Here is an 18,259-nt window from a genome sequence, read left to right as displayed (position 1 = left end):
CTTGCTACCAGCTCTCGAATCATCCTTTGTATCTGCCGCGATCAAGCCAGCCCGGAGACTGTCATCACGTGCCCGGGAGGGTATAACCAAACAGCCGCTTGGTAGCCGAGTATAATTCCTCTGCCAACATCCCTCTCATCAGTGAATCCTCAAGGACAGACTGCCTGAAGCGTGTTCTGGTTGCGAGCTGCCGGCTCTCGTGCTAGTGCCCGTCAGTCTGTGCTATGCTGAGCAGAGTGGGGATGCTTACATGGAGAAAGACGTCTGGACTAATCTCGCCGAGATCAAGCCTGTCACTTATAACTGTCTCGTTTTCCATGTCCATGTACATCGACGTATTGCGGTCCACGCGCGTTCCTGGAGCTGCGTATGCTCGAGTCCATCCTCCGACAACGACCAGTGCTTGCAAAGCAACCGCTGGCTCAATTGTACCTCAGTTGTAGGAAGGGTAGTGCTGCATTGTTTGCTCAATTCCAGTGGCCCTCGGTCCTAAAGCTCGGTCTCGACTTCCGCTGCGGACGCCTGGTATCAGTTTGCTCGTGGTTGGCAGGTGGCATGACGTGACTGCACTCCCATCTGGAAAGGACGACATGGCTCTGAAAGGATAAGCTCGGGCGCTGGGAATTGCATTGGTGGATACTCACGCCATGTTCATCCATGCGTTGCGATGGCCAGCGAAGTATTTCACGTCATCTTCCTGTATACTTGCCTTGAGGGAAGTAGTACAACACTTTACATGAGGTACTGCCACATCATAGCAGTATCACATGCCCACTGGCTCAGGACGGCTAGAGAACAAGATTTTATGCTTGATGATAGCAAGGATCTTCAACTGCGCTCCTTCTCTATTCATCGTGTCATTGTTTGCGTTCGAGTCTCCAACACCTTTGTCGAGCACGACCAACGGCTTTGCTAGCTTCTTGACCTCGCCAGAAAGTCGTTGGTGCTTGCCAATGTATAGGTGAACTTTCTTCATCCACTGGCCTTCCGATGCGTTTCTGCCGTCTCCTTCGTAGAGAGGGAACTCCAGTCGACCAATCTCCGTCGCGTTCGAGTTGTTGGATTCTGGGAGGGGAGCATGAATCGTGCCTTGTATTTCCAGGATAGCTAGTCCAGCAGGGGTGTGAAGCAGTTCTGGAAGAGGATTATCCTGCTTTCCAGTGTACGTATTGGTGCTTCGAATGATTTCTGCTGCCGGCATGATGCAGCGCCGGCAACAACAATCAAAATCGACTTGCTTTCTTGAGCACACTGTTCAGGCGTTTGGGACGGGATCAATGCACATACTAGGAAGTAGGTAGACGGCCAGACGCGTCAGAGACTGTACGTGTCTATCAAAGCTAGCCCACTATAGTATAGCGTAAAGATAATTCGTTCGCCAAACTTCGAGGTTCATGTTGTCCGTAGTCGTCATCAACCTTCATGACTTCTACAATTACAAGACAAACAGCCACGAGCCAAAGAACGTTGGCGAGAAATGAATACCATCCAAAGAAAAATTGACGAGGTGGCACATCCTTGATGTACACCACGGGTTTATTTCAACCAGGGAAAGCGGCTTTGCCTAGATTGCACGACGGTGCATGAACTCATTTCTAGGATGCAATCTACAATTAAGCACCGCTGCTGAGCTCTCAAGGTAGGTACGCCCGCCGGTCTGGCAAAAGTGTCTGCTAATGAAAGAACCCGCCTTCATGCGTAAGCCTTGATGACGGGCTTGTCCCTCAAGGGGGTGGAATAATGAGGTGTTTTCGTTGGAATCATATCGTTGTTTAATTATGGCGGGTAGGTAGGGGGCAGAGTAGAAACCAGAAGGAGCGATGTTGAGGCCGCTAGCACGATGAGTGCATGTTTGAAGTTGTTTGTGTAAGTGACAAACTAGCTGGGTGAAGGGACGCGGTTTTAAAACCACTTGCCTCAGCCTATCGCTTTTTCCTGTTCACTTCAAGCTCACATAGGCAAGTTGATAACCTTTTTCGTTCTACCGAACCGTTGCTGTGATCACAGTCGCTTCCATATTCGAGATGGCCAACACGAGAAAGGACCAGGCGTCCCCTTCACCTAGCGAACATCTCTCTTGGTCTCACTTGTCCAGGTCTACCAAACCTGATTTGGCTCGAGTATTTGTACAACTAGAGAATGGTATGAAGTACTATGTTCCCGTCGCACAGACATCGACCATTCACGACCTCCACGAGAAAGCATTGCAACGTGCAGTCAAATTTGGATTCCAAGCCACTGTGGAGGACACCTTCCTGCAGACTGTTGGAGCTCCTGCTATCACCCTCTGTGGAGAAGATTCACTACTCGAGGTTCTAGATCTTACAGAGGCTAGCACGTTCAACTTGTGTTCTTTAGATGATGACCGATCACGATCAGCAACTACTCCAAACCCCCGATCAAATCCTACTGGTACTGAAAGAGCTGAAGCAGGAAATACAGAAAAGAACGGCATCTATGTTCGCTGGATCACTCTCGAAGATGCTATTTTCCACACTCGACTGTCCGCCATACAAGCAGATGATTCTGTGGTTCCTGGGAATATCACGCTTCATCAATTCTACAACATCGCTGTCGCACGTTTCGGCAAAGCAGAGAATTCAGACGACCCTTCTAGAAAGGTGAATCTATTTCTCAAAGACTGTCAGTTGGGTGCCAAAAATAATTCACTGAGCCTACATGATCTGAAAATTCATGGAAGCAAAAGCCAACCTCTGGACGTCTTCGTCGACGTTGATATGTCCGAGGAACGCATCAGCATCTCAGACGTGAACGAAAGCACAGATTTGAAAAGTCTATGGGGTTTTGGCACAACCACCAGAGGTGTGTGTACACTTGTGACAAGTCTCAAAATGCTTGTCAAGGAGATCAAGACTGGCAGCTGCACTCTTGACAAGGTCTTGGGGACGCTGTTCGAGTTGACCCACTTTCCTCCTCTCTCGATTGCCTTCAGGCACCTCTACGAATCGAACGTCGAAGAGTCAACATGCGCGTCCAGTCTTCGGGTGTTTGCTTATGCTTTGCACATCCTATGCTTGCAAATTGTGCCATCATGGATATGTGCCGCCCTAGAGATGGCCCTGGAGTCGTCTCGCCAGGTCGTCGCGTGGTTGTCTGCTCTTGAGCCTGGGGTCTTGCTCACAGCCCATAAAGTACAGATCAAAGGCAGAAAGGACCAAGATTTGCTTCTGTCCGGCTTGCTGCCTCACAAGTATGATGTGAAAATATCCGTCACAAACGATTCTATTGCTAGTAATATCGAGGAGCTGGTAATTGCACTGGACAGAAAGGACGAGGCACTAGCAATTTTTCTCGGACGCGCAATGCACAAAAGCTTCTCACCATCGTGGAACTACTACTTTCAGCTGGGGATCTGGAAGGAAATGGTCACCCACAAGAAGTTGCAGGCTGTCCAACCTAGCGACTTTGATCTTCTTCTTCAGACTACGGCATCCTCCAAGAACTTCAGAATGGTCGGACCTTTGCAACTCGGTGCCTGCCTTGCTAGTGAGCTCCCCCTCATAACTCTGAGCTCTGCAGGTTATGTATCCCTGTACGACCAGGAATATTACCAATGCTCCGAGAAGCGATTCTTCACTTGGGACGCAGTCCAGAAAAAGGAAGTCCTGAAAGACACCAACCCGGGGCAATACCTCACACAAAAATTGGAACCTATACTTGCAGACAGGAAGAAGAACCGCACATTCGAGGTGGACGCCTGGGGCGATCAAATTCATGGGGCGACCGAATTTGTGACACCGGACGAAGCAGTCGTGGTGTGTATGGACACCAGCTACAGCATGGAGAGTGCTATGGAGGATGGCTGGGTTACTACTACGGGTGTCCTCCCGAGTCGTCTTACGGAGGTCAAAGAATTCTTCAAAAACCTGGCGCTGCGAGTCTCTGCACTACGCTTATCAACCTACCTTGGTCTCGTCACGTTTTCTGCCGAGTCGCAGGTCACGGTAAGGCAAGCGCTGACTCCTGTGCACCTCAACTTCGAGGATAGCGTGGAAAAGCTCAAACCACAAACGCAAACTGCGATATTTGACGGTATTGACAAAGCCACAGAGATGCTCTGCAAGCTGAAGGAGGCCCACCCGGGTGTTCAATGTCGCATCATACTGTTGACTGACGGCGAGGACAATGACTCAGGTCATTTCCCCGAGTCCGTAGGCCAGGACTTGCTCGACAACGATATCGTTCTGGACTCGGTCGTCATTGGTACTAATTTCACAAAAGAGCTTTTCAAAATTTCCAAAGCGACGGGTGGATACGCGTTTGCCCCGGGAACACAGCAAGGCTTCTTTCAAATCTTCTTATTAGAGACCCTGGTGGACATACGAACGCGGCCGGACATCGTCAAGTTGCCATGGAGCCCTTCTCAGTCGTGGGAGGAGTACTTGCCAAAATCTAAGGACATGTCAACTGCCTACGAATTCCCACCTTGCAGACCCCACCCCCATCATGACGATCATTTCATTGCCTTGCGAGACGCTGATCGCTTCTTGACACGCCAGACCAATCAAGGCAGTAAGACGGCTGGGTCGGTTCACGCAATGTCAACTCGATCGACTTCCACAGAGATCACGGGAACTACATTTGGTGCTAGTGGCAGCGCTCGAATCATTCTCAGCGAGGTGAAGGAAATGGTGAGAAACCCCCACGAGTACATGGATGTGTATGTGAGCGAAGGAAATCTCAGATGGAAGAAAGTGGCTATAAGAGGGATACCGGCTCGGGAAGTTATAAATGAAGAAGAGTGGCAACCTGCATACGATGAACAGAAGAGTTCTTTGTCTAGCATATTGCTATCTATTAGCTGGGAGCAGGTAGAGAGTTCTTTCCCCCCTTCATAGCACTCAATACCGGAATCTAGACACTGTCTTTTTCTAGCGAGAGCAATATGGGGTTCTGGAAAGTTGTAATGCAAGGACCGCCAGCTTCACCTTATGCCAATGGTGCCTTCATGCTTTACCTCGAGATCGGGACCGAATTTCCTGTTAAGCCGCCGTCAGCGCGGTTTATTACACCAATGCTCCATCCCAACATCACCAAGGTACGTCTGACAGAACGATCAGCTAAGGGACTTGCTAACGCTCCTACAGCACGGTCGAATCTGCCACCCTATCTTTGACCGCGAATGGTCCGGCACAACGCGAATCTATCCGGTCTTGCAACACGTGTGGGGCATTTTGATGTCGCTGGAAGTAGGTCTCTGCGCCTATGTGCTCAAACCATGGTGCTAACACTTCTTAAGGCTCGAGACGCAGTCGATCCTCTTCTACCCTCAAGTTCTGGACCGACCCTGTACAAAGTCGACGAGAAGTCGAGAACTATGTATGCTGCCCGTCAACGTGCATGAGATCGTACTGACGTGAACGATAGGTAGCTAGATTTGCCTCTCGCCATCGAACCGACCTTCGCAATGATATCATCGGGGACACGGACTCTCCTGCGACCCCTGCTAGGTCAAAGATGGTGCACGATGATCGCAGCTCCATTACGAGAAGTGGTGGAAGCAGGGGGACCGTTACTGCCACCAGTAGCGATGGCGGCGATACTTCAGCACCTCCAAGCTATCTATCCACTACCTCGGCACCGGCAAAAAGACCAAACTCTGCCATTTCCAACACTGTAACTGCTCAAAGTCGACCGCCGCCCCTGATCACAACGCCAAGCACGGCTCTGGGCCAAGTCAGTCAAGCAGCAAGCCACACGGATGAACCAGCACAGTCGCGGGATGACGGAGCAGGTCAAGGAGGAGTAAGGCGATCTGCAAGGTTCTTTAGAAAGCTCATGAAGTGATCTCAGAGACTCAGACATGCGAAGAGAAGACATCGGAACGTGCTCGTCAGGATAACGAGATGCTTGTGAGCAAGCCGGGCCTACTGAGCTAATATTGGAATTGGCGTTCTTGTTTGGCGGACAAGCTCTAGTTATGATTGCTTGGACGTATGTATGTTACCTGCTTTAGTATGTCTCCGCATTGACCGAGGAGGTAAAGACCAATGACCACAGAAATCTCTCTTGTCTTCGGCCTACAATCGCGACGTCAGATCTCGACAGTGTCTATAAGCTCACCATGCTTGTGTGCTTCATGGTGACTAGATGGTTTCTAAGGACAGTTGAACGCCACTGCTACACCGTCTATATCTGCTCGTATCTCTTAGTGCTATACACAGATCGATCAAGCAGTGACCATTATCAATATCGATCCTGCCTATAACAAAGGCCATGCCTTTTCCAGCCCATAAAAACCACTCCTCCTCTGCCACAAGATCCTGTGTTGCCCACCTCTCATCTTCGACAATGATTCGTGCTTCTAAATCCATATATTAACACGGGGAAATCGGCCTAGGGTTGTTCGGAGTCCACCAGCGATAGGGTTAACAAGGAGAGTTGCAAAGTCAGACCCTGGATGCCGCGTGCGACTCCGTGGTCATCAGCAAACTATCGTCTTCTTCCAACAACTACTTTCCATGAAATTACAACCGAACAGCTTCATGCTGCGCTTTTGAAACAGGCAGCATCTCTGTCTCTTGCTGGGACAGGTAGCCGTGCCGTGGCTACTCCGACTGCGCACTGTGACAACATTTCCAACAAAGGGTTCTGCGCAGAACTCTGCGCTCAGACGTCCACTCATACTCCTCGAAACGACTCCTTTTCTGTCAGTATGACTTGAGAGGCTCATGCTCGAGACCGCAGTCTCGGACTTACAAACGGTTGCATCTCATTCCATGAGGGCTAGGTCATCAGCATAGTCAGAGCTTCGCAAGCTGCAAGGCTCTTGTTCTGAAGCAAACTGAACGCCGTTCGACAGCTGCGCCATGCTTCATGCACGTAGGGGTGCTCGATAGAAGGAAATCAGAATCGACATGCGTATCATCAAGCATACGGCTTTAGTCACATGTCAAACCGACAGCAATCTTCACTTGGTATAAGAAGGTTTGGCACCTCGCTGTCAGCAAAACAACCATGGCAATTGACCTCAACCTCTTCACTTCCATCCGATCCAGGTCTTGGATCTGCCAACACTCGATCAGCTCCGACCCCGAGAGTATCCACTTCCTGCTTCCATCTACCACCTTGTGAGGCTTTTCTGAAGCAATAGCTACCGCATACCATACCAAGATATAGAATTCCATCTCAATTCTCTCAACACAATCACAATGTCTTCACAACAGCAACCTTACCACACCTTCACCTCTGCATCTGCTCCCATCACAACCGCATCAACCACCACAATAAGAGGCCAATGGTCCACAAGCGACAAATACGTTCGCTTCGAACTTCTCGAAAAAGAGAAGTTCGACCGTGTCATGCGACGACACGGCCTAAACGAGTCGCGCTCTCCTTTCCTCCCCTCCAATTGGCAAGAGTATCTCTCCCATCGAGCCGACACCCTCGATGACAAAATTGCTGCAGAGAAGACCGCTATCGCGGCAAAAGAAGAAGCAGCAAGAGTGAGGAGGAGCAAACCGGCTTCGGCCGAGGTGGTGCCGGTGTTCGGTGGGAGAGATCTTCGGGGTGTGGCGGCACCTTGTTTGGAGGATTATAGGGGGGCGAGGGGGAGATGGTGGGCGGTGAGGGAGGATGTGGTGGTGGTGGTTTCGGCCAACAAAGAGATGGATGAGGATGTGTCGTTTCGGAGGAGAGGGGAGTTTCTGGTGGGTGAGGATCTGGCGAAGAAGCTGTGAGAGTGGTGTGCGAGTGGTGTGATGGGGCGTGGTGTGTGGCAGGTGCGAGGTTGTGCTCAGTTGTTCGCCAGATCAGCTTAGAGCTAGGGCCGGAGCAGGTTATTTGCGCTCTCTGAAAGACATTTACTCGAAGAGGTGAAGGCGATGTGCTGATCAGAGCCAGGTAGATAGATGGTGAATGGTAACAAAAAGCACTTGAGCTCAGGAAAAGATTACTGGCTGGATTATCGAAACTGCTCACGACTTGAGAGGATTTCCATAGACACTTGCTCCCTTTCAGGCTCACTTACAGTAATGGATACAGGAGTCGAAGCTATATCTTGCGTCGATCCTTCCATAAATCCTCAACTCATACCTTGCCTTCTATACCAGTGTCGCCCCAAAAGCACGGGGGAACGTGTATCTACTTATGAGAACTCGGGAACCGGACTTCGCAGTCCCTGGCGACACGATGGACGTATCGGCATCATGACCTTATGACTGTGAGCAGAATCATCGCCCCTTCCTCCGATATTTGAGGTTGCTGTAATTGAACGCCGCCCAATAGTGGCAGGTATGTGGGTTCTGCAATATGCTGTCGAAAAAGGGGGATAGGAGGAGGAACTGTTCGGCCGGAGCATGACCATTCCTCGCTTTCGCGAGCTCAAGCTTTCTTTACACAACGCTCTAGCATGCATCAGGAATAGCTTCCATTTCGGTACGAAACACGCTGGCGCGCACGTGGAGTCTGGGGTCGTGCCAAGACACTCTTGCGGGGATGGCGTCGGCAATAACCTGCATAGTACACTCTCGAAGCCTCGGCTCCTACAGGTCCGTCCCATCAGACCTGATTTCAGCTTGCAAACGAGAACGATGGAAGCCTCACAGGTTCTCGTGTTTATAAGCACCTTGTCGCTGACAGGACCTTCCTCACCAGACGATAACGCAATTACCTGAGACTCGTAGCCGCCGCCATGGCCTGTACGTACCTCTTCTACACCACGCTCCCTAGCTATCCTGACCATGAACAGTAACAACAGCCGCCGCCGGGTTGGCAGCAGCAACCTTAGGTGTCATGTACGCAGACGCCAAATACCTGATACGTAACGACATCTTCTCCGGCAGCTTAGCCACTATCTCGACCGCAGCCCAAAAGTTCACCGAGGAACGGCTAAAGACAAACCGCATGCTCGTCTACCACAACTTCGAGTGTTGGGCCTCCAACCCCGAAACAGCCTCAAACCTCTTCCTCATCTTTGAAAATAAAACATGGACCTACAAGCAATTCTTCGACCAAATAGGCCGAGTAGGCAACTGGCTCATCCAAGAACTCAACATCCAAAAACACGAAATAGTAGCCATAGACGGCGGCAACAGCCCCGAATACCTTCTGCTCTGGTTCGGCCTAGAGTCAATAGGCGCCAGTCCAGCCTTCATAAACTGCAACCTCACAAAAGAGCCCCTAATTCACAGCGTCAAGCTCTGCCAATCTCGCTACCTAATCTCCGACACAGACGTACGCCCACTTGTCGAACCATGCCGCGAAGCCCTCGACTCCGCAAACTGCAAGATAATATACTTCGACCAAGCACTCTTCGAATCCTTCCGAACCGAGAGCACATACGGCACCATTCCCCCCGCCGACCGCCGCATCGACATCCTCCCCACCGACACCGCCGGCCTAATCTACACATCCGGCACAACCGGCCTCCCAAAAGGCACAATCATGCTTCGCGGCAGAGAAATCAACGTCGGCCGCGGCACAGCCCTCTATCTCGGCCTCAGCCAGAGATCCAAGATCCGCCGCGACCACGGCCTAGACAGAATGTACACCTGCCTCCCGCTCTACCACGGCGCCGCCCACGGCCTCTGCGTCACACCGAGCATCCACGCCGGCACAACAGTCGTCCTCAGCCGTAAGTTCTCCCACCGCACCCTCTGGCCCGAGATCCACGCCTCCCAAGCCAACATCCTCCAATACGTCGGCGAACTCTGCCGATACCTCGTTAACGCGCCACCCCGCGCCGATAAGCAAGACGTCACGCACCAACTCCACATGGCATGGGGCAACGGCATGCGTCCCGATGTTTGGGAACTTTTCCGCGCACGCTTCCACATCCCCGTTATTAATGAGCTCTATGCCGCGACGGACGGAATGGGCGGCAGCTTCAACAACAACGCCGGGCCCTTCGGCGTGAACGCAATCGCAAAACGCGGCCTGATATGGAATCTCATTAACGCCAAGAACGAGAAACGCATAAAAATGGACGTTGACACGGAAGAAATCGCGCGGGACAGCAACGGCTTCGCGATCGAAGTCGGACCGGGTGAACCAGGGCAGGTCGTCCATCGCCTCGTCCATCGGGATCTAAAGAATTATTTGTTCAGGGGGTACTATAATAACCCTGCCGCGAGCGAGAAACGCTGGATCGAGGATCTGTTCGAGAAGGGAGATATCTGGTTTAAGACGGGGGATATGATGAGGCAGGATGCGGATGGGGTTGTATATTTCGTTGATCGGCTGGGTGATACGTTCCGGTGGAAGAGCGAGAATGTGAGTACGAATGAGGTGGCGGATGTTTTTGGACGGCATCCGCAGATCGCGGAGACGAATGTGGTGGGTGTGCAGATTCCGCATGCGGATGGGAGGTGTGGCCTTGCGGCGTGTGTGCTTGCGGAGGGGGTCAGTGAGGAGAGTGTTGATTGGACGGGGTTGGCGCGACACGCGACGAGTACATTGCCGAGGTATGCGGTGCCGATATTTGTGCGGGTGATGAGGCAGTTGGATTATACGGGGACATTTAAGATTCAGAAGGGGAGGTTGAAGGCGCAAGGGGTTGATCCGGGGATGAGGGTTGGGGAGGACGAGAAGGATAGTATGTACTGGTTGCCGCCGGGTGGGAGTGCGTATGTGCCGTTTCGGAGGAAGGAGTGGGAGGAGTTGAAGGCGGGGAGGGTGAAGTTGTGAGGTGTCGGACCAGCGGTCGTGACTGAAATTTTTTTCATCAGCGGCAAGCAAGTAGATACGTGAGCATTATGATTCATGATCGATGCATTACTTCGCACCGCGGGGTGATGGTCGCTTGTGTGAAGCTTCTTTGCCCTTGTGAGCTCTTCTATGTATGCCATGCCGTGCCATCGCCGAGCTTGAAACCATAGGGTATCCCATCCTCCATCTATCATCCTATGCAAGCCGGTTATACTTTTGATATTTTCGCTAATCGTGCTATTCAATCCAAGAATACAATCACAATCCTTCAAGTGCCGCATCGCATTTCGCGCAGATATGCTTCGCTATGCTATACATGATGGGTATGCCGTAACATCATTACTGCCGCCAATGCCAGTGTTGTACATAATCGTCAGGGAAGTCGTATACAAGTCGTACATCCAAGTAATGGAGAGGTTGTCGCAGGGAGATTTCACGAGCGGGCTCACTCTATGGCCTTTCTCAGATCGGTCCATCGCTGTTTCAAAGTTTCGTGTTCTCCGTTGAGCTGTAGAATTGTCAGTGAATGCCCTTGGGCCAGGTATCGTCTGTGCTTACCTCTGCGAACTTCATCTTCATCTCGACAAGTTCTTTCTCCATCTCTGCCATTTGCTCTTCCATGTGTCGATTTTCGTTTTGTACTTCAATGTTACGCTGCATGACCTTCTCGGTACCTTCCCTCATTCGTTCTTCAACATTGGCGGCTTCGCTTGCGGCGACTTTGCGCAGCTCCTCCACTTGTCCTTTGAGAGTCTCGTTCTCATCAATCAAGTCTTGGTTCTCGACTTTCATCTTGACAAGCTCATTTGCAATATCAATATGTTCAGCATCTGACTTCTCCGCTCGCTGTTCGAGAGACTTGATTTGCGCTGCTTTGGTGGCGGTGTCCGTCCTCAGGTTTTCAAGTTCTGTTTCTCGTGCCTTTTCGGTCCTTGTCTTTTCTTCCCATTCTGCGGTATATCTGGCCAACATTTCAGGCGTCAGCTTGACCGAGCACGCGTCCTGCACAAGCAGATCTGCTCTATAGATGTCATTCTCTGACCCTCCCGAGCTGCCGAAGAAGCCGGATTCGAGTATCGATTTCGAGTTCGGCGATACGTCAATGTAGGCATCAAATAACTTCTCCTTGAGATAGTTCGTCAACGCTTGCATGTCGTTCATAGCGAGCAGAGTGTCGACGTTCTTTTGCATCAGCGCCATGCCGAACTTGAGTATCGCACCTTCAAGGCCTTCACAAAGAATCAGGTCGAATACCCTCATAACCAGCTGTAATGGGAGTCGGTACGCAAAGAGAGTCAAGAACCACTGTGTTGCGTACAGCTTTGGCGTGACACTCCTTCGGTTGAGATGAACATATAACGCCGGCTCGAGATCTTCCAGTAACCGTTCAAACTGGTACAAGTGTAGATGCAAGCCTGGCATGTCTTGTATGAACAACTCCCGAAGCCGGTATTTGTTCATTAATCTGACGAGCAAGCAGAAAGCTTCTTCTTCCGGCATGGTGAAGAGGATAGGCATGATGATGAAATTCATGCCTTGAGGATATCCCACTCCTTCGTCGAATAATGCGTAAGCTTTGCACACGTTGAACAAGCCATCTTGAAAGCCTGCGGCCGCAGCATACTTCGAATAGCTCGTCCTGGAGCCCATGTCGCGGCGGATCATCTTCTCCAGCTTTGTAAGTGCTGCAGCATCCTCCTTGGCTCGTTTTGCTCGATCGGTGGCTGCTTGAGCCTGAACTTTTGCTTCTTGTATAGGATCGGCTCGATCAATTGAGGGTGAAGGTGAATTTACAGCAACATTTGTGCTTGTAGCTGGCGTTGATCGTTCTGATCTGACCGACGACCTCGACGAGACGGTGGAGTCCTTCTCTTTAGTCTCTTGTTGGATGGGCGGTGAATTCGATTGAGGAAGCTCGTCCTTCGTGCCTCGCACCCTTAGCTCATGGTACACTGTCTCGAGATCTTCATTCTTGCTACTAGCAAGAACTTGCCAGATGACGCCTCGAATGGTAGAAGGAATGCCGCCCGCTATTGCAGCCGTGAGCTCTTCTGGGCTGGTCCTGGCTACTGCTTGCGGGCCTTCGTTGACTACCGTCTGCCAGAAATCCCAGTCAATATGCACAGCTGAGTCCTGCGCGGCGACTGAGAAACCGGAGACTGTACCAGGAGGCAGATTCTGGTCGATGGTAGGAGCTGGGCTGGGCGGTACCTGCATCGCAGGAGACATGAGCGAAGGCTGATCCTTGTCGTCTACCGCGCCGGGGCTTGCTATGGCGCCCGCTTCCGATTGTTCATCGGGTTCGAGTCCTGCCATGCCAACCTCTTCCCGCAAGCGCAGCAGCTTGAACCTCTCTTTCAGTGAATTTCTGGAGGGTCTGCCTCCATTGTGTTCTGCACCCTCATCTATAGCTTTCAGCATCAAATCTTGGTTGCTACCCAGGGTCGAAACTGATGCCATAGTGCCTCTTCTGGAATCGGCCGCTGGCTTGGGAGGTAAAGGAGGAGATTTGGCGTCTTTGCCGCTGGTTGCTCGACTCAGCCATCCGAAAGGTGTAGTTCTTTTGGCTGCCATTGGTGGGTCTTTCGGTGGAGGTTGTGGAGAGGGCGACCGGTTCGTGCTTGTAGTCCTCGCCGGGCCGCCCCAGGGAACGGAGGGGAGGGAGGCTGAGAAGTTTGGGAACCTCGAGGGTCTTGGTGGTGGTTTTATAGGCTGCTCTTTCTCTTTAGCGGCTGAGGCTGTCACGTCTATAGATTGTGCCCGCGACTTTACTGACTGTGTCTCGGTGGTTGTTGTGACTGAGGACTGTCTCTTCTTCTCCGAGGCATTCGATACCTGCGACTGGGTCCTCTGGCGAGCGACGGGCACTGCAGTCGCAAGTTGAGCTGTGCTAGCAGTCTCGATGACCGCGTCAACTTTGTCAAGGTCAGACACAGCACTCTCTCCGCTCTTTGGTCTGTCATGGTTCGAGGTTACCGGCGAGGTGGGTGAGATGGGCTCTTCGTCCTGCTTCGATGGTTCTTCTGGAAACTGACCTGGAGTGTGCTCGGTCTGATCCTGAGCATCTTCAAACTGTCCCAGTCAGCATCTTGTCAAGCCTCCTCGGAACGTCCAGTCATCTTACCTCTGCATCTGAGTGATCATTGCTCTTGCTGGCTGATTGTGAATCCGCCATGGTGCCTGCACCGAGAAGTCCTTGCTAAAGTAGAGCTTCTACCATACACAGTTGTGTGACTGATCGCTGTTCCTGACTGGCACCTTCTTCAATATGCTTTAGGGCGTGCCTTCCTTTGTTGACAAAGTTGGAGACAAGTCTTAAGTGGTCCCAGGAGGGTCCAACGCAGGCACTCGGATAATCAGAATTGCAGTCGGTAATGACAAGATGATTTGTTGACTGTGTAGTAGGATTTGTCAAACGGAGTTGGTGTGAGAACGGAAACGGGTGAGTTACTGCTCGGAGGACTGAGTAGCTGATGTTGCCAGCGAAAATACAATGATGCCGATGTGGTTCAATGTTTCTGAAACCAAGTCGTGTGCATGGAGATACGTGAGCCAGTCTGGCTGTGCTTGTCACCCTTTCCACCACTCAACGGGGCTTCTGGACGGCTTGAACCCAGATCCCGGAAGAGGCTTGCAGTATGCACTAAACTAACACCGAGCAAGCCTGATCGTCGCCTTAGCTCATGCTGGAAGCACTGACCAATAGGCGCACAATTTCCTTCGGCTAGGCCCTGTTGCCTCTGAAACAACCATTTTCAGCCTGCAGTCCTTTTCCCATCAGCCTCAGAAGCCTCATTACTCCCTGCATCGTGCATGAGTCTCGGAACTGTCTACCTTGTTTCATGTTGCACAACCTCATCTGCACTCCCATCTCCCAACTACTTCAGCACGAGGATATACAGATTGGAACATCCATATGACCTACGAACTCTGTTCACGAAATGCAGTGTCCTTCAGCAGTACTTGTTCCGTGTCTGCCCATCGCCCGCTTCGCAGAGGGTCGAGCTCCTTCAGCTTGACCAGCCACCCTCGAATTTTCGTCCTCACATCAGCTGATAGTCCGCCTGTCAGTCTCGCCTCTATCAATGCACATTCCATCAACGCCTGATACACCCATTTGCTGTCCTCAGCGTCTTCTAGAAGATCTTCGATAAACTCCTGCTCTGCTTTGACGTAACCCAGCCGATCATCATTGCTGAGCTCTGGCGCCATTGATGCCGCTGCCGTCTCTGGGTCGAAGGTTGACATGAGGCTCTGGTGGTAAAACCACAACGATTGATCGTAGGGGTCGAAGAGAGCTTTTTGGATCAGCTTGATCTCTGTCTGACATTAGCAAAGGGCTAATCCAGACTCGTGTCATTTACCTTCATCCAGCATCTGCTTTCTCTCCTCGGCACTGGCATGCTCTTCATTTAGGATGCGCAGTATCAGTCTGCTCCGATTGTGCCATGCTGAAAAGTTCGACAGGTTTTGACCTATCATCTTCGTCGTGTAGTCATACTCATCTCGGGCCATACTTCTTCCACTCAGGCTTGTGCTCTCCAGACTATCAATGACCGTTCTTCGATAGCCCCAACCGTGAAAGTTGCGAGAATCTCTAGTCAGCATCTTGCCTACCAACTTCAGCTCGTCTTCCCAGAGCGAACGAGCCTTCTCTGATGGCAGGTGGATAGTCGCCTGTTGTAGCAGCCATACTCTGTGATTCCATATCCAATAGCACTTTGGATATTGCAGCAGCAAGGGAAACAGGAATTGTAAGTCAAGATGGATGATGTCAAGCACTTGCGAATACTTCTTGTCTTCTGCAAGCTGTTGTGACTCAACTTGTGCAGATAGGCTGTCGAGTTCGTTGGCAAATATCCGCCGTCTAATGTTCCAAATTGTGTAGTATTCAGGATTCTTTCTCAGGAGGGTGGACGTTTTCTCTAGCAGTTCCGGCGAGAAGTCTTTTTTATTGACCTACTATTCAATCAGTATCATCGAAACCATTCCTCATCTTCTGTAATGCTTACCCCGTCTTGGATATCTGTTACAAGCGATCGATACTGCTCGATCTCCTGCAATTCTTTCTTGCGTGCTTCAACGGTGCGCTGCTCTCGCGTTGCCGCTCGAGGGACGCCGTGCTACGTGATGTTAATCAAGTATCCCATATGTTGAACGAGCACATACGCTTGCCATCAACCCTGTCGAAAGTCAGTATACTGACAAAATCTCATCGGCTCGCAGTTACCCTATAATGGGACTGTGCAGCAATGAATCGAGTCTAAGAGTAGGTGCGATGAACAGATTAATGATCTGAGGCAGGCGCTCTACGTTAGGCACAACAAAAATGATCTCTCACATTCTGCCACATCACCAGGCTACAAGCTGATATACAGCATCATTACCTTTCAGCTTTTCCTGCGATACTAACCAATACAGCACCACTACTCAGGCACCATATGTACAGCTGTAACTGACAGTGTACTCCGAGCCGGCTGCGAAGAGTAGCTGCCAAATGGCGTTTCCTCAAACGCCTGACCGTTATACTCCTCTTCGCTCGCCATTCCAGCAGTCAAGCTGCGCGCTTCGAACAAGCCGTAGTCCAGACTCACTTAGTCCTCGAGAGAGGTATCTGAGAGAGCACGATTTGAGCACGGATCCCTTCCACACGCCGACCAAAGCTCGTCCGAAGGTCAAACAGCAAGTCACAGCCAATGGCCACGGCACACTGGCACCACACTACGTTCCTTCATTCGTGCATTCGCAGGATTCGAGTTCTCCCTCAACGACAAGGGGTCGGCATGATGTCAGACATGTCAGTATGGGTGGAATTTGGTCCGTGGGAGGACGGGTGGGAGCAGTACCACAGCAAATACATGGCATTGATTCAGGCACTGGAGAAACACTGGCCAGCGGCTCGAATGCTCCCATGATCAACGCAGCTTTCCTCGAGCATGATAATCAAGATACAAAGGTCAAGGCACATGAAGCCAGACTCGCGCTAGCCATGGACATTGACCAAGCTCAAAGGGTTCTACCAGTCAGCCCACCAACATCGCCTCGTTCGGAGTTCTCATAGGGTGGGAGACGCAGCAGTTTTGACTGGAAGGATAACGCTTGGTCGCGAGAACATACCTCGCCTACAAGAGTTCGGACAAGAAGTCAACCGAGCATCAAGCCTGAGAAGGCCGTCCCGTCCGTTGCTTTTCGTGTCCTAGACGCCCCACGGCTGAAGGATGACTTCTACTGCTCCGTTCTAGCCTACTGTTACACCTGCCGCACACTTGCTGTGGCATTGACTCATCGAGTGTACCTTTGGACGGAGGCGCATGGTGTACGATACCCACCACTGGCACCAGCAAGAGCAGCCAACTACGTCACCTCGCTGGCCTTTTCGTCAATTGCTGGCGGCAAATCTATCCTAGCGGTTGCTCGGAACAGTGGTCATGTTGCACTCTGGAGCTTATTCGAGCAGAAGACACGGTTTGAGCTTCCTCATCCTTGGGCAGCTTGTTCTGTTGCTTGGCGGCCGACTGTCAGCTACAGGCAAACGCCTGGCAGGTCTGACATAGTGGCTTGCGAGGACTTGCTGGTTGGAGACGACTCAGGCTGTCTATACTATTACTCTGTTCACTGGCCTGACTTCGCTGCTGGTCATGCGGTGCTGCTGACGAAGCTCGACGCACACTCGCAGAATATTTGTGGCCTTGCATGGTCGCCGGATGGCAAGACTTTTACAAGTGGCGGCAACGACAATTCCGCTGTGCTTTTCGATACTGAGGCAGTGCTGAAAGGCTTGCAAGCTGTGAAGCGAAGAGCGGATATAGATACGGACGAGATTTATGGAAGCGGAACTTCAGACGTGGTTGGCCAGTACCTTACACCACCGCAGTCACCCGAAAGAGTTTTGGCCATATCAAGAGTGCCGAGCCAGCCCTACATCACGGGTCAGCACCCTATGATCGAGCATTTTGGCATGTTAGATCCTGTGGTGTCGACTTTTAATGTCTTAACACCGCCTCAAAGCCCGGAACGCACTGATAGGCGAGGGCGAAGTCCTGAGCGACTTCCGAGGAGTTTCAACCGAGCTGTGAGTCAGCCCCCGAGCAGCGGTGCGCAAAGTCAGCAGAATCTGGAAAATCAGCTTGCAAATCCTGGTATCGATGGGAGGCAGTCGATGCACAAGAAGTCGTTCTACCACTCTGCTGCCGTCAAGGCTATTGCCTATGCACCTTGGCAACCAACGCTCCTTGCAACTGGCGGTGGCAGCAATGACCGCCAGATCCATTTCCACCACACCGAATCAGGCTCAACTCTAGCTGTCATCAATGTCTTTGCACAGGTCACCAGTCTGGCTTGGAGTTCGACCAGCCGTGAGATTGTTGCAACGTTCGGATACGCCCAGCCTGAGCACGACATCAGGATAGCAGTATTCGCTTGGCCGAGCTGCGAATGTGTTGTCAGCATACCTTGGGAAAGAAAGGCAAATGGGGAGATTGGAAGAGCACTTTGGGCGATTCCATACCCGGGAGGCCCGAACGATGCCGCTGCGGACGCGCAAGAGGAAGAAGCTAACATTGGCTTCCAGGCCTAGGAGGCACTGCGAGCC

The 18,259-nt window shown here is 51.5% G+C and overlaps 7 protein-coding genes across 7 annotated transcripts; 4 read left to right on the top strand and 3 right to left on the bottom strand.

Annotated features, from left to right (window-relative positions):
• Positions 1 to 763: 763 nt before the first annotated feature.
• On the bottom strand, positions 764 to 1,201 carry PMZ80_003427 (uncharacterized protein; the record flags this gene model as incomplete). The annotated part of the gene is made up of 1 exon (XM_064871856.1): positions 764 to 1,201. One exon carries the CDS (start codon positions 1,199 to 1,201, stop codon positions 764 to 766), a length of 438 nt encoding a protein of 145 aa, XP_064732236.1.
• Positions 1,202 to 2,024: 823 nt separating this feature from the next.
• Positions 2,025 to 4,859, top strand: PMZ80_003426 (uncharacterized protein; the record flags this gene model as incomplete). The annotated part of the gene is made up of 1 exon (XM_064871855.1): positions 2,025 to 4,859. One exon carries the CDS (start codon positions 2,025 to 2,027, stop codon positions 4,857 to 4,859), a length of 2,835 nt encoding a protein of 944 aa, XP_064732235.1.
• Positions 4,860 to 7,172: 2,313 nt separating this feature from the next.
• Positions 7,173 to 7,700, top strand: PMZ80_003425 (uncharacterized protein; the record flags this gene model as incomplete). Its single annotated transcript, XM_064871854.1, has 1 exon — positions 7,173 to 7,700. One exon carries the CDS (start codon positions 7,173 to 7,175, stop codon positions 7,698 to 7,700), a length of 528 nt encoding a protein of 175 aa, XP_064732234.1.
• A 953-nt stretch (positions 7,701 to 8,653) lies between these two features.
• Positions 8,654 to 10,647, top strand: PMZ80_003424 (uncharacterized protein; the record flags this gene model as incomplete). Its single annotated transcript, XM_064871853.1, has 2 exons — positions 8,654 to 8,660; positions 8,711 to 10,647. 2 exons carry the CDS (start codon positions 8,654 to 8,656, stop codon positions 10,645 to 10,647), a joined length of 1,944 nt encoding a protein of 647 aa, XP_064732233.1.
• Positions 10,648 to 11,113: 466 nt separating this feature from the next.
• Positions 11,114 to 13,843, bottom strand: PMZ80_003423 (uncharacterized protein; the record flags this gene model as incomplete). The annotated part of the gene is made up of 3 exons (XM_064871852.1): positions 11,114 to 11,176; positions 11,227 to 13,740; positions 13,793 to 13,843. 3 exons carry the CDS (start codon positions 13,841 to 13,843, stop codon positions 11,114 to 11,116), a joined length of 2,628 nt encoding a protein of 875 aa, XP_064732232.1.
• A 746-nt stretch (positions 13,844 to 14,589) lies between these two features.
• Positions 14,590 to 16,214, bottom strand: BET4 (Rab geranylgeranyltransferase; the record flags this gene model as incomplete). The annotated part of the gene is made up of 5 exons (XM_064871851.1): positions 14,590 to 14,987; positions 15,033 to 15,627; positions 15,681 to 15,791; positions 15,838 to 15,851; positions 16,136 to 16,214. The coding sequence occupies 5 exons, from the start codon at positions 16,212 to 16,214 to the stop codon at positions 14,590 to 14,592; spliced, it is 1,197 nt and encodes a 398-aa protein (XP_064732231.1).
• A 257-nt stretch (positions 16,215 to 16,471) lies between these two features.
• PMZ80_003421 (uncharacterized protein) lies at positions 16,472 to 18,244 on the top strand (the record flags this gene model as incomplete). The annotated part of the gene is made up of 2 exons (XM_064871850.1): positions 16,472 to 16,681; positions 16,730 to 18,244. 2 exons carry the CDS (start codon positions 16,472 to 16,474, stop codon positions 18,242 to 18,244), a joined length of 1,725 nt encoding a protein of 574 aa, XP_064732230.1.
• Positions 18,245 to 18,259: the final 15 nt, after the last annotated feature.

This window comes from Knufia obscura (genome assembly GCF_036327395.1).
Source record: "Knufia obscura strain CCFEE 5817 isolate CBS 148926 chromosome Unknown scaffold_3, whole genome shotgun sequence".
Taxonomy (NCBI): Eukaryota; Fungi; Ascomycota; class Eurotiomycetes; order Chaetothyriales; family Trichomeriaceae; genus Knufia; species Knufia obscura.
Note: the sequence above shows the minus strand (reverse complement) of the source record. Positions and strands in the feature narration are given on the sequence as shown.